This window comes from Bombyx mandarina, chromosome 25 (assembly GCF_030267445.1).
Source record: "Bombyx mandarina strain Sakado chromosome 25, ASM3026744v2".
NCBI classification, from domain to species: domain Eukaryota; kingdom Metazoa; phylum Arthropoda; class Insecta; order Lepidoptera; family Bombycidae; genus Bombyx; species Bombyx mandarina.
In genome coordinates, this window is record NC_143231.1 from 5,797,549 (window position 1) to 5,810,138 (window position 12,590).

At 38.1% G+C, this 12,590-nt stretch overlaps 2 protein-coding genes across 2 annotated transcripts; one reads left to right on the forward strand and one right to left on the reverse strand.

The window, feature by feature from the left end:
- The first annotated feature begins 3,008 nt into the window (after positions 1 to 3,008).
- Positions 3,009 to 5,448, forward strand: Atg4b (Autophagy-related 4b). Its single transcript, XM_028178102.2, has 2 exons — positions 3,009 to 3,464; positions 3,549 to 5,448. Exons 1-2 carry the CDS (start codon positions 3,308 to 3,310, stop codon positions 4,721 to 4,723), a joined length of 1,332 nt encoding a protein of 443 aa, XP_028033903.2. The 5' UTR covers positions 3,009 to 3,307; the 3' UTR covers positions 4,724 to 5,448.
- Positions 4,739 to 12,354, reverse strand: Fntb (Farnesyl transferase beta subunit). The gene is made up of 5 exons (XM_028178114.2): positions 12,190 to 12,354; positions 11,461 to 11,824; positions 8,276 to 9,089; positions 6,401 to 6,509; positions 4,739 to 6,103 (listed from the first exon to the last, which is right to left on the reverse strand). The coding sequence occupies exons 2-5, from the start codon at positions 11,545 to 11,547 to the stop codon at positions 5,896 to 5,898; spliced, it is 1,218 nt and encodes a 405-aa protein (XP_028033915.1). The 5' UTR covers positions 11,548 to 11,824; positions 12,190 to 12,354; the 3' UTR covers positions 4,739 to 5,895.
- Between the last annotated feature and the right edge of the window lie 236 nt (positions 12,355 to 12,590).

The window sequence follows — 12,590 nt, forward strand, 5'->3', positions numbered from 1 at the left end:
TTTATGAAGTCTAAAAAAAAGAAAAGGGTTTTACAGGCGGTTCCCCATTCCACATTTAATGTGGATTTCAGCAATGTCAGGGGCCTACATAGCAACCTTGACGCCGTACACCACCACCTTGAGACGGCGCAGCCTGCCCTGCTTTTTTTAACGGAGACGCAGATATCTGCTCCGGACGATACCTCATACCTTGAATACCCCGGCTACGTATTGGAGCACAACTTCCTACGTAAAGCCGGGGTGTGCGTATTCGTCCGGGCGGATGTCTGTTGTCGCCGTCTTTGGGGCCTTGAACAACGGGACCTGTCCCTCTTGTGGCTGCGCGTGGATTACGGGGGCTGTATCCGAATCTACGCGTGCCTGTACAGGTCCCACAGCAGTGATGCAGGTTCAGCTCTGTTTGAGCATATGCAAGAGGGGACTAACCGCGTGCTTGAGCAGTACCCATCTGCGGAGGTGGTGGTTCTTGGAGACTTTAACGCTCACCACCAAGAGTGGTTGGGGTCCAGAACCATTGACCTCCCGGGTTGGACTGCCTACGATTTCGCCTTGGCCTACGGCTTCTCCCAGCTGGTGACACAGCCCACCCGTGTCCCAGAGATCGAGGGGCACGAACCTTCTTTGTTGGACCTTCTGCTGACCACAGATCCGACCGCTTCCAGGTCCTATAAGAAGGTAATTGCCAAGGCGAAGTCGGAGCACGTTGCTAGAGTTGGCGAGCGATTAAAGAGCTATCCCTCCGGGAGCCGTGCTTTTTGGTCGCTTGCCAAAGCTGCAGAAGGAAACTTTTGCAGGTCTAGTCTCCCACCACTGCGCAAGTCTGATGACACTCTGACCCACAGCGCGAAAGAGAAGACTGACCTTCTGGTCAAACTCTTCGCCTCGAACTCGACTGTGGACGACGGGGGTGCCACACCACCGAACATCCCCCGGTGTGATAGCTCCCTGCCGGATATCTGCTTCACACAGTGTGCAGTTAGGCGGGAGCTCCGACTCTTGGACGTCCATAAGTCGAGTGGGCCAGACGGCATCCCCGCAGTGGTTCTGAAAACGTGCGCCCCTGAGCTGACACCTGCGCTGACGCGTTTGTATCGCTTCTCTTATTGCGCTAACAGGGTTCCGTCTTCATGGAAGACCGCCCACGTCCACCCTATCCCCAAGAAGGGTGACCGGTCAGACCCGTCGAGCTATAGGCCTATCGCGATAACTTCCTTGCTTTCCAAGGTGATGGAGCGAATAATAAATACACAACTCCTGAAGTATCTTGAGGTTCGCCAGCTGATCAGTGACCGACAGTACGGTTTCCGTCACGGTCGCTCAGCTGGCGATCTTCTTGTATACCTTACTCACAGGTGAGCTGAAACCTTGGAGAGCAAGGGCGAGGCTCTTGCTGTGAGCCTTGATATCGCAAAGGCCTTCGACAGGGTCTGGCATAAGGCACTTCTATCGAAGCTACCATCTTACGGAATCCCCGAGGGTCTCTGCAAGTGGATCGCTAGCTTTTTGGATGGGCGGAGCATCACGGTCGTTGTAGACGGTGACTGTTCTGATACCATGACCATTAACGCTGGCGTTCCACAAGGTTCGGTGCTCTCCCCCACGCTTTTCATCCTGTATATCAATGACATGCTGTCTATTGATGGCATGCATTGCTATGCGGATGACAGCACGGGAGATGCGCGATATATCGGCCATCAGAGTCTCTCTCGGAGCGCGGTGCAAGAGAGACGATCAAAACTTGTGTCTGAAGTGGAGAACTCTCTGGGGCGAGTCTCCGAATGGGGTTCCAAGTTCAATTCAACCCGATAAAGACACAGGTTTGCGCGTTCACTGCGAAGAAGGACCCCTTTGTCATGGCGCCGCAATTCCAAGGAGTATCCCTGCAACCTTCCGAGAGTATTGGGATACTTGGGGTCGACATTTCGAGCGATGTCCAGTTTCGGAGTCATTTGGAAGGCAAAGCCAAGTTGGCGTCCAAAATGCTGGGAGTCCTCAACAGAGCAAAGCGGTACTTCACGCCTGGACAAAGACTTTTGCTTTATAAAGCACAAGTCCGGCCTCGCGTGGAGTACTGCTCCCATATCTGGGCCGGGGCTCCCAAATACCAGCTTCTTCCATTTGACTCCATACAGAGGAGAGCCGTTCGGATTGTTGATAATCCCATTCTTACGGATCGTTTGGAGCCTCTGGGTCTGCGGAGGGATTTCGGTTCCCTCTGTATTCTGTACCGTATGTTCCATGGGGAGTGCTCTGAGGAATTGTTCGAGATGATACCGGCATCTCGTTTTTACCATCGCACCGCCCGCCACCGGAGTAGAGTTCATCCATACTACCTGGAGCCACTGCGGTCATCCACAGTGCGTTTCCAGAGATCCTTTTTGCCACGTACCATCCGGCTATGGAATGAGCTCCCCTCCACGGTGTTTCCCGAGCGCTATGACATGTCCTTCTTCAAACGAGGCTTGTGGAGAGTATTAAGCGGTAGGCAGCGGCTTGGCTCTGCCCTTGGCATTGCTGAAGTCTATGGGCGACGGTAACCACTCACCATCAGGTGGGCCGTATGCTCGTCTGCCTACAAGGTCAATAAAATAAAAAAAAACCTATAAACAGCTGTCATAAGATGGGGGGCCTAATTTATTTATTTACAAAAGAAATCAAATGTTATCATAGGGCTTTAAATGTAAAAATACATCAAAATTGTATTGCCAGTTCTTATACTGGCAAAGTTACCCCCTTCTCAATATAACATTGGCCCACAATTTTTTTGTCCATTTTGTGCGATTTTCACTCTATGCACATGAAAAATAATTTAAATTTTAATTGTAAACGTTTAAAACCCACGGAAAATCCATATTTTTTCTTAATATCCAGGAAAACTGAAACATTCGCAGTTCGCATGGCGGGACAAAGTTACCCAGATGGAACTTTGGAAGGTGCATTGTCATAATCTCAAAAATATGAAGTGTATAATCTATGGTCATAATGTAAAAGACCGGCTGTATGAGCATCGCTTCCTTTAATTGTATAATGGACAAATCAATGTAAAAAAGAATACATACTACCTACTACTTCAACTTCAATTCAATGCTGTGTAGTGTGTGCGTAAACGCAAATATAAAATTATTAAGAATTTAGGCCATATGAACCAAAGGGTAAATTTACCAATTGAAACTTGTGAACTACATCATTTAGACTGCCTTCTACTATGCATTCAAATAAATCTGGACGTGTTTGAGAATGAAATCATAGTGAAACCATGTTGATAACAACATTTTTTAATGTACCATAGTTCTCATTGTCAATTGCAATGAATGGTTCAAGCGGTTTCAGTATTCCGAGTCATGAACTAAACGATTTAAATAATGGCCTAAGGCAAAGTTCGTCGTCTTCGAAGGTAAACAAAGCACCTCATACCCCACTGACAAACGCTCGAGACAATGCTGAAGATTCAATTGATCTCAAAGGTAAAGTGGAATCACGATTATTATCTATGTGGAACAATGTAAAATTTGGATGGACAGTAAAATTAAAAACAAACTTTTCTAAAGAATCTCCGGTTTGGTTGTTGGGCCGATGTTATCACCGAAAATTAAGCCCAACTGGCTCACTGGAATCTTCCACAGAAGTGGGCATGGAAGCAACTGCACATCAACCAATGGAACAAATATATGGAGAGGGTATAGAAGGATTTAAATCAGATTTTGTAAGTAAAATATGGATGACTTACAGAAGGGAATTCCCTACTATGACAGGTTCAACTTTTACAACTGATTGTGGTTGGGGTTGTATGCTTCGAAGTGGACAAATGATGTTGGCTCAGGCTTTAGTTTGCCATTTCTTAGGCCGTTCATGGAGATGGTTACCTGAGAAACCCATTCAAAATGCTAGAGAATTTCAAGAAGATTGTTTACATAGAAAAATTATAAAGTGGTTTGGAGATAAGTCTTCAGTTAATAGTCCTCTGTCAATACATCAGATGGTGAGTTTGGGAGAAGCTTTAGGCAAGAAGCCAGGTGATTGGTATGGCCCTGCATCTGTAGCACATTGTTTGAAATCTCTAGTTGCATCAGCTTCAAAAGAGAATTATGAATTTGATCATTTAGAAGTTTATGTTGCTCAAGATTCAACTGTTTATATTCAAGATATATATTCTATGTGTCAGTTGTTACATGGAGCTTGGAAGTCACTTATTCTTCTAGTTCCAGTGAAATTAGGCACTGAAAAATTTAATCCAATATATGGCCCATGCCTCACATCATTATTAACATTAGATTTTTGCATTGGAATCATTGGTGGAAGGCCAAAACATTCTCTATATTTTGTTGGCTATCAAGATGACAAACTCATTCATCTGGATCCACATTACTGCCAAGAAATGGTAGATGTTTGGCAACCCAATTTCTCTTTACAAAGTTTTCATTGTCGTTCTCCAAGAAAAATGCCACTTGCAAAGATGGATCCATCATGTTGTATTGGTTTTTATCTTGGAACCCAACATGATTTTGAAACATTTATAAATATAATAAAATCATTCCTAGTACCTCAGGGTGTATCATCAGGATATGAATATCCTATATTTACTCTAAATAATGGCTCCTGCGATTCACTTATGGATACTCCCAATGCTAGATATTCCTTTTTTGAAACAGAACAACATTGGGTCACTCCACATATGCAAGACAGCGATACAGACTTAGAGTCTGAAGAATTTGTTTTAGTTTAGTATTTCAAATAAGAATTTCATATCTATAATATTAATTTATTGTTATTTGTTACATAATATTGGCTTTATTATAATAAGGCTTCAGTGTTACAACTGTGTTAAAATTTGAAAGTTTTTATTTTATATTAGATTATTATAATGACATGTAAAAATCAAATCTTACAACAGCATTATACTAGTTTAGCAAACTCATGTAACAGTAAAGTGTCTGGATTTTATAAATATTTACAGTCAACAATTACAAATGCTATGTTGATTGTTGCCAATTACTTAATATGAATTAAAGAAAGTATAAAAATCCCAATTGCTACTCATTATTATTTTATAAAAAGTACTGATAGGCGGCTGTCATAATCACTACATAGCAGTAATCTGTTATGAAAATGGCCTCAGGAGCTATACCTACTCCCAAGTTGAACATGAACTTAGCAGTTAACATTGTGTCATTTATATTTTAGGTTTTTTTTTAAGATTGTTTTTTGTTGAAACTGTGTGTTGATTACATTACTTTTATAGTTATGTATTTTGTGATATGTTGTTTAATCTGTTCTCTGAAACTCAACATCATTTCAACTGCTTTTTTTCTGTAAATTAAACTTGGGTATTGTCATGTTTGAAAAAAAATTATTTGTAATAAAATAACAATAGTCATATTCATTTATTTGAATTAAGCCAGCTAATAAAATGAATATAAATAATAAACATAAGTTATTACATCAAATAAATTCTGGTGCATTTTTATTTATATTTCAAAAATATAAACTCTGATTTTTTAAACAATGAATTTTTTTTTTATTGCTTACATGGGTGGACGAGCTCTCAGCCCACCTGGTGTTAAGTGGTTACTAGAGCCCATAGACATCTACAACGTAAATGCGCCACCCACCTTGAGATGTAAGTTGTAAGATCTCAGTATAGTTACAACGGCTGCCCCACCCTTCAAGCCGAAACGTATTACTGCTTCACGGTAGAAATAGGCCGCGTGGTGGTACCTACCCGTGCGGAATCACAAGAGGTCCTAACACCAGTAAGAAATACAATTTCGTTTAATAAATTGAGTTTTTTTTAAAAGCATCATTTTCCATATTATATATTTTAAAACTCATCATTGTGAGAATAATGTATCCTACATATGGCTTTTTAACAGATAGACAACAAAAATGAAATTATTGTTAATTCTTGTCTTTGACTGGAGGCGGGTGCCTGATAAAATAGTGAACACTGTTGTAAACCAAATGAGGTGCAACATTATGCAAAGGATGCACTCTATTCAGTTCATTACTAGGTGATCCAACTACGTAGGGATCCATAACCCCTGTACCATGTTGCGCTACCGATAATCCACTGAGGCCATAACATGTATGGTAAATGTCTCTAGGCCTGAAACAAAAAAAAATACGATATATCAATTCATTAAATATATTAAGTCAACAGTTAACTTTTTGTTTTACAGTTATCCACCATTAATCAGGCAATGTGATTCAGAAAAATTTAAGGGAAAACAAACTAGCCTTAACTACTTAAGAGTTTATCTACTAGCCTTAACTACTGAAGAGTTTATCTACTATCCTTCCACTTTTATTAACATCAGTTTACATTAAATGCTCGACTCGACATATTGTTACATAAAGAAAATTATTAAACTTTGATATTGTATAGAGGTAATAAATTACTTACTTGCCAGGCTTATCAATCAGACCACCATCCCGATTTTGACAACATATCAAAATGTATTCCTGTAGGGCAGATTGATTGAAAAGAACTGTCTCAATAAGTTCCTTATTATCTGAAATGTAAAGTGGTTTGTATCTATGGCAATATTAAACAGCTATTACTTTATGCCTTAGACTTGATTGTTTAAACGTGGTAATGTAAACAGTTTACGCTTAGATACTTTTCTTCTTGTTTTTAAAGTAGACTAAAACAGACATCCTCGATATCTTACAGCTAATATCTGGGCAGTGCGAAACGGAAACCGAAACATTCCAAATCAATGTTAGGATTCTGTCTGATTAGCTCGAAAAACGAAACCTATCATATTTTGTATAGTCCATGGAGGTTGTACACGAGTACTACCGGCCTCAATAGGTTCCACAACAGTTACTAAGACTGGCGAGTAGTTAAAGAGCCCATAGACATCTCTCTCAGGGAGTGGAGCTTTGTCGTTAATCGTCAAGGTGACCACTGCATGCCTGGTAAGTGCTTAACTCACAGTGCGAAAGAGATGGCCGAGCTCTTACCCTCCAATTCGACTATTTCGATGGAGCGGGAGGTCCACTACTAAACATTTCTGTGTGATAGCCCAAATTAAAAGGCTTATTACACTTGGCTAAATTTAGTCGACTGAATTCAGTGAAGTGTAATTGCATTCAGTAAGTTAGCCTACTAAATTCAGTAGCAAGGATAGTTTCTGACTGATATCATCTTTATTTAATATGCCAGACATTTATAAATAGCCCATGTTTCAGGGATAATTTTTGTCAGCAGGGGTTGGGATATTAAAGAACTAAATTTTAAATCTTGATACGAATTTCCTGTTGCAAGAAATCTTAATGTCACAGCCAATCTTTCTTTTGAACTTATACTATCTCGTAGGATAGTATCCTGCTCTTGAATAAACGGTGTCACAAGGTTTAATGTTAGGTCAAACGATCTCAAATCCATTCGTAGATAATTTCTTAGGTCTGCTGGTTCTAAATCACTCATAATGTTCATATTCTAACTTTCCTCTCAGCAATAAATATTTCTTCACCGATATTCTTATTTTTCTTATTTTTATTTATCTGAGTCGACAGCGAGGTCTACGCCAAGACCAATTTTTTGTTATCTAGATAATACTGGGGTCATCCTCTCACACACACGAATCGTCCAACTTCGTCGCGTTTGAACTGGCAATTGATTCACTAACTGAATTAAGAACAGTGTAATCAGAAGCTTCTAACTTGCTTCTAAATTTGCTTCTGAATTCAGTCGACTAAATTTAGCCAAGTGTAATAAGCCTTTAAGTTCCCGCATCACGCCGTGTGTTCAGATGGTCTTCAACTTAAATTGGTATATAATGGTGGTACTGAAGCGCCTTGCGCCCTTGTGTATACACATTTTTTTGGGCCGACACCGAATCTCTGACGAGATCCCCGTAGCGAAAGGGAGTGCAAGTCAAATTAAGAAACTCATTAAAGAACTGTCCCTGTTCTCTCACTTGAGATTTTGAGCCTCGACCGGGACCCAATGTCTCGCCTGGGACAGAACCCGAGAGTAGTAAAAGCAATAACACTACAAACAATTTCGCCATCCCAAGGACACCTAACTGACGGAATCTTTGGCGAAAATGACTAGATTTTGGAGCTTTGGAGTTGGAATGTGTTACATCACCAACCAGTCCCTATTGGAAATCCGAGTTCAAACCTATGCTAAATGTTGATAGAATCAAGTTCTCTTCCAAAATGCAATTGCTATCTTGACAAACATACAATTGCAAGAATTGCTTTTCTTTTGCTTTCAAATGCAGATTAAATGCAGTATGAGATATTTAAGAAAGAACTATGTCCTTACCTTTTGAAAGTATTGCACTTATAATAGGAAAAGCAGCACCTTGCCAAAAAGAATAACATCCATCTACAAGTTTGTTTGTCCTTCCTTGAAATCCACCCTCTATCCTCATCTGTCTGTTTACTGACCACCTAAGCAGTGAATCTATATCACATAATTGTGTTCTATTTAATAGAGCTAAGGATGCGATTCCACAGAATGCATAGCCACCATGTGCTTCCATACCAGGACAACCAGCAAAGCCACCCTCATATGTCTGACAACTAACAATCCATTCTGCCGTTTTATCAAATAATGCTTCTGTGTATGTATTTGTCATTTTGGCTATACTAATTGCACAATATGCGCCTCTAATATCTTGTTCTCCATCCTTATGAAGAGCAAAGGATCCATCAACATCTCTAACTGTCCACAGAAATCTTTGTAAGCTACTTCTATCTATTGAGTCATAAGCCTCATCTGTTCCTATTATGCTAAGGGCATTAACAGCTGCATATGTTGTTCCCAAATGTGGATATTGTCTAGGCCCCCCACCATAACCGCCATCTTCATGTTGACACTGATCTAAGAATTTTACTACTGCAGAAAGAGTCTCATGGTCGGGCATGTCATTAAGAATCCATAGTGAATGTAGAATCCAATATATGATCCAGGTTCTGCTAGCATCAAGGCATTCATAACTTTTTGGCAAATTGATTAAACATTTTTTTAATAGCTTGCTGTGAACTTCTTTTATCAAAAGTGGTAAATCAGGATCAATGGAGGAATTTTTCTCAAATTCCTTGTACAATTTCAAAATTGTTTTTTCAACATAAATCTGTGAAATGCAATAATTATTTTATTTAGTATTATTACTCACTATTTATCCTATATTTTTTAAATTACTTTGTTCATTATGATGAAAAAATCTAATATTAAAATAATCCTAATGAAAGAAACCTAACCTGTGAAAACTACAAGAAAGTTCATTCACACCCCCTTAATAACTTTAATGTTCAATGTACACACTAGGTTCTACTGTTTAACTTTACTGTTTATTTTATGTGTTGGATATGATTTGTCTTTCATGTTTTTTTAATTGCTTAGTTGCGTGAACGAGCTCAACCCCACCAGGTGTTAAGTGGTTACTGGAGCCCATAGTCTAAGATCTAAGATCTCAGTATAGTTACAACGGCTGCCCCACCCTTTAAACCGAAACGCATTACTGCTTCACGGCAGAAATAGGCAGGGTGGTGGTACCTACCCGCGCAGACTCACAAGAGGTCTTACCACCATTAATTACGCAAATTATAATTTTGCAGGTTTCATTTTTATTACACGATGTTATTCCTTCATCGTGGAAGTCAATCGTGAATATTTGTTGAGTACGTAATTCATTAGAAAAATTGGTACCCGCCTCTGATTCGAACACTGGTGCATCGCTCAACACGAATGCACCGGACGTCTTATCGCATGTGGCTTAGGCCACGACGACTTCATGGCAACACTTCAGAAAGACACATTCAACAATGTGTTGTGATTGATGTGTTTTTTGATTTCTTGCTTTCTTTGTAATTTGTCAGTAACAGGCAATTTATATTTCAAACAAAGGAGTTATTAAAGGGGTATATTTCAAACAAGTGTGCTTTGAAATATTTAATTAAATTTACCCATGTAGGTAGCATGAATTCATTATACTATTATGAAACACACTAATTTTTTTTAAAGTTATAAAGTGTAGGTTTTCATTGTTTCAGACATTATTGCTACAACTTCTACTCATCTTTAATATTGTGTATTGTTGTTGTGTAATATCTGTCATACATGGCCTACTAATGTCCTAATGTGTTTCAATTACATAACACTGGGAGAGACCTAATATAGTATTAGGCAAATGGCCAAAATTTACTTGTACTATCTGGTCTCTGACAAAGGCTACCATGAATAGTCTTTCTAGTCTAACATCATGTCACTACTTAATAATACTGTAGAGTAAAGGTAATCCTAGTCTTAAGCTCTTTTATTGTCCTTGTGGGCACTATACAGTCAACCTGATAGTGAATGATTACTGCCACTCATGATCTTCAGCAATACCGGGGCAAGGCCATGCTCCTACCTACTGCTGAGCACTCTTCACAAACTTCATTCAAACAAAGACAAAGTAAAAAAAAGAAAGCTGTTAGTGCTGCCTACCACACCATCAAATCCAGACTTTTTTCAGCAACATGGAAGAAGAGGTCTTAATTTAAGAGAGAAAAATTAAATATGCCTTTACTTTGATTTTAGTTATTTTATACATATGCATTTTCTCCTTAAGTTAAAGATAATTTTTGCAATTCACTGTGGTGCGATATGAAATGATTTGAAAACCATCTCCCATGTACATTCTGGGTTTACTTCCTTTTGGGGAAAACTATTTAATATATTGTATCAGCTGCACAATCGTTTTAGGAACTTGTGAAGAATGTCCTTTCATGATACACTAAAATGTTTTCTATCCGGAATATATAATTCATCTGTGACTTTGCACCATTAGTCTAAAATGTAATTTCACTTTTATTAATTCTCATTCATCTCTTTCATAGTATAATTTCAGAACCATCTCTTGAAGTGTAAGAATTATTATCAACATTTCACAATATCTTCTAAGACTTGAAAATCAATTAAATCTTCACTGTCACTCAATCTAAATTCTCATCATAATAATTATTTTTCTCCATGTTGCTAACCATAATAAAGGCAACAGAATGGTTACTGAGCATGTTTTAACAACAACAAACTAATGTTTTAAATAACAACTGCCAACACTGATGTTCCTGTAGCATAATCATGCTAAAAACATTGTGTCCACAGTGGAGTCTACCGAGTTCCAGAAAAAATCACAGCTGGCTCAGTAGCGGTGTCAACAGACCACTAAGGGTTTCTATAATAGTAGGTTATTAAGTTGGTCTAAGTGATAAAAAGGTAAAATTTGAAAGTTTAAGCAATGACTAAAAAGTTCATTATATTAATGTTATTAGGGACACTTATATAAATTATCTAATAAATTCATTTTTGTTAATAGTGTTACTTGCTAACTAAATAATATTAATTATAATTTTGTGAAGATTCAATAATATATAAAAGTATTAATTAGGCTACTTATTTGAAATTTTATTAATTAGCTAAAGTAGATTTAAAAATTACTCGGATTTGAAACTTGAATTTACCTGATCTATTGATGTGTCTGTTTTAACATCTTCAGAATCGAAAGCTTCCGATACAATATCGTTGTAACAACGGACTTGGTTTTCCATATTAATTACTAGTATTCCAGTGCGAATGGGGATCCTTCTATGGCAAACGTTTTGTAAGTCACTATGTCTGTTTTAAAAATTTGCACCTTGATTGTTTATTTATAAATCCATGTCCATGTTCAACTGCCAGACTCTACACGTAAGGTTAACTCGTACTTTAAAAAAGTTTATTTTCTTTCTTTTTTAAGGGATTTTGTGATCTGGTAGCTAAGACCTTTAGGTCATGTCTTATTTTATATAATACTAGTTGATCCGGCAGACTTCGTAGTGCCTCAATCTATAAATAAAAGACCTTTTTTGTATAAAATAAACTTAAAACAAACAAAACGAATCCGTCCGACGGGGGGGAGGACACATCAAAGAAAAAACAAAATCGTCATTTTTTATTTAATTCCAAATTTTATTTAAGACCAAAATTAGCCAAATCGGTCCAGCCGTTCTCAAGTTTTAGCGAGACTAACGAACAGCAATTCATTTTTATATATATAGATTCTTATTTTTATGAAAAATGATAACATGGAGTGAAATGAAATTAAATGAAGATGACAATTTGAGACATTAAAAAAACTGGAATAAAATGAAATGAAATTAAATGAGATGATATGGGATGAATATAATCTCAGTAAAAAGGTGGTAATTTACTGAGACTTTTTGTAGGATCCCGAGAAGTTACTTCCAGCGGCTTTGTATAATTTTCGCACATTTGTGCACTTTCACAGATATTAAACAGTTAATAAACCACCGTTATTACATATTTAAACCTGAAGAAACACTAAATAGACGAAATAAAACAAATCACACAACTTCACTCCTCGCGTTCCCGCCAAAAAGTTATCAGTTTATTTTTTAAATGGAGGGTAGAGGTAAGGAGAACCATATCTGTGTGTGATAAATTGTCCGTTAAAATCTGCTAAATAAGGGTGGCGCTACAGTAGGAACCGGGCAAATTTGAAAAAAAAGCGCTGAAAGTTATTAAAATAAGATAGAGAATTAAAAAAGGACGAAATAACTGTAAGCACTACAAAATCACAAAAAGTATTTTA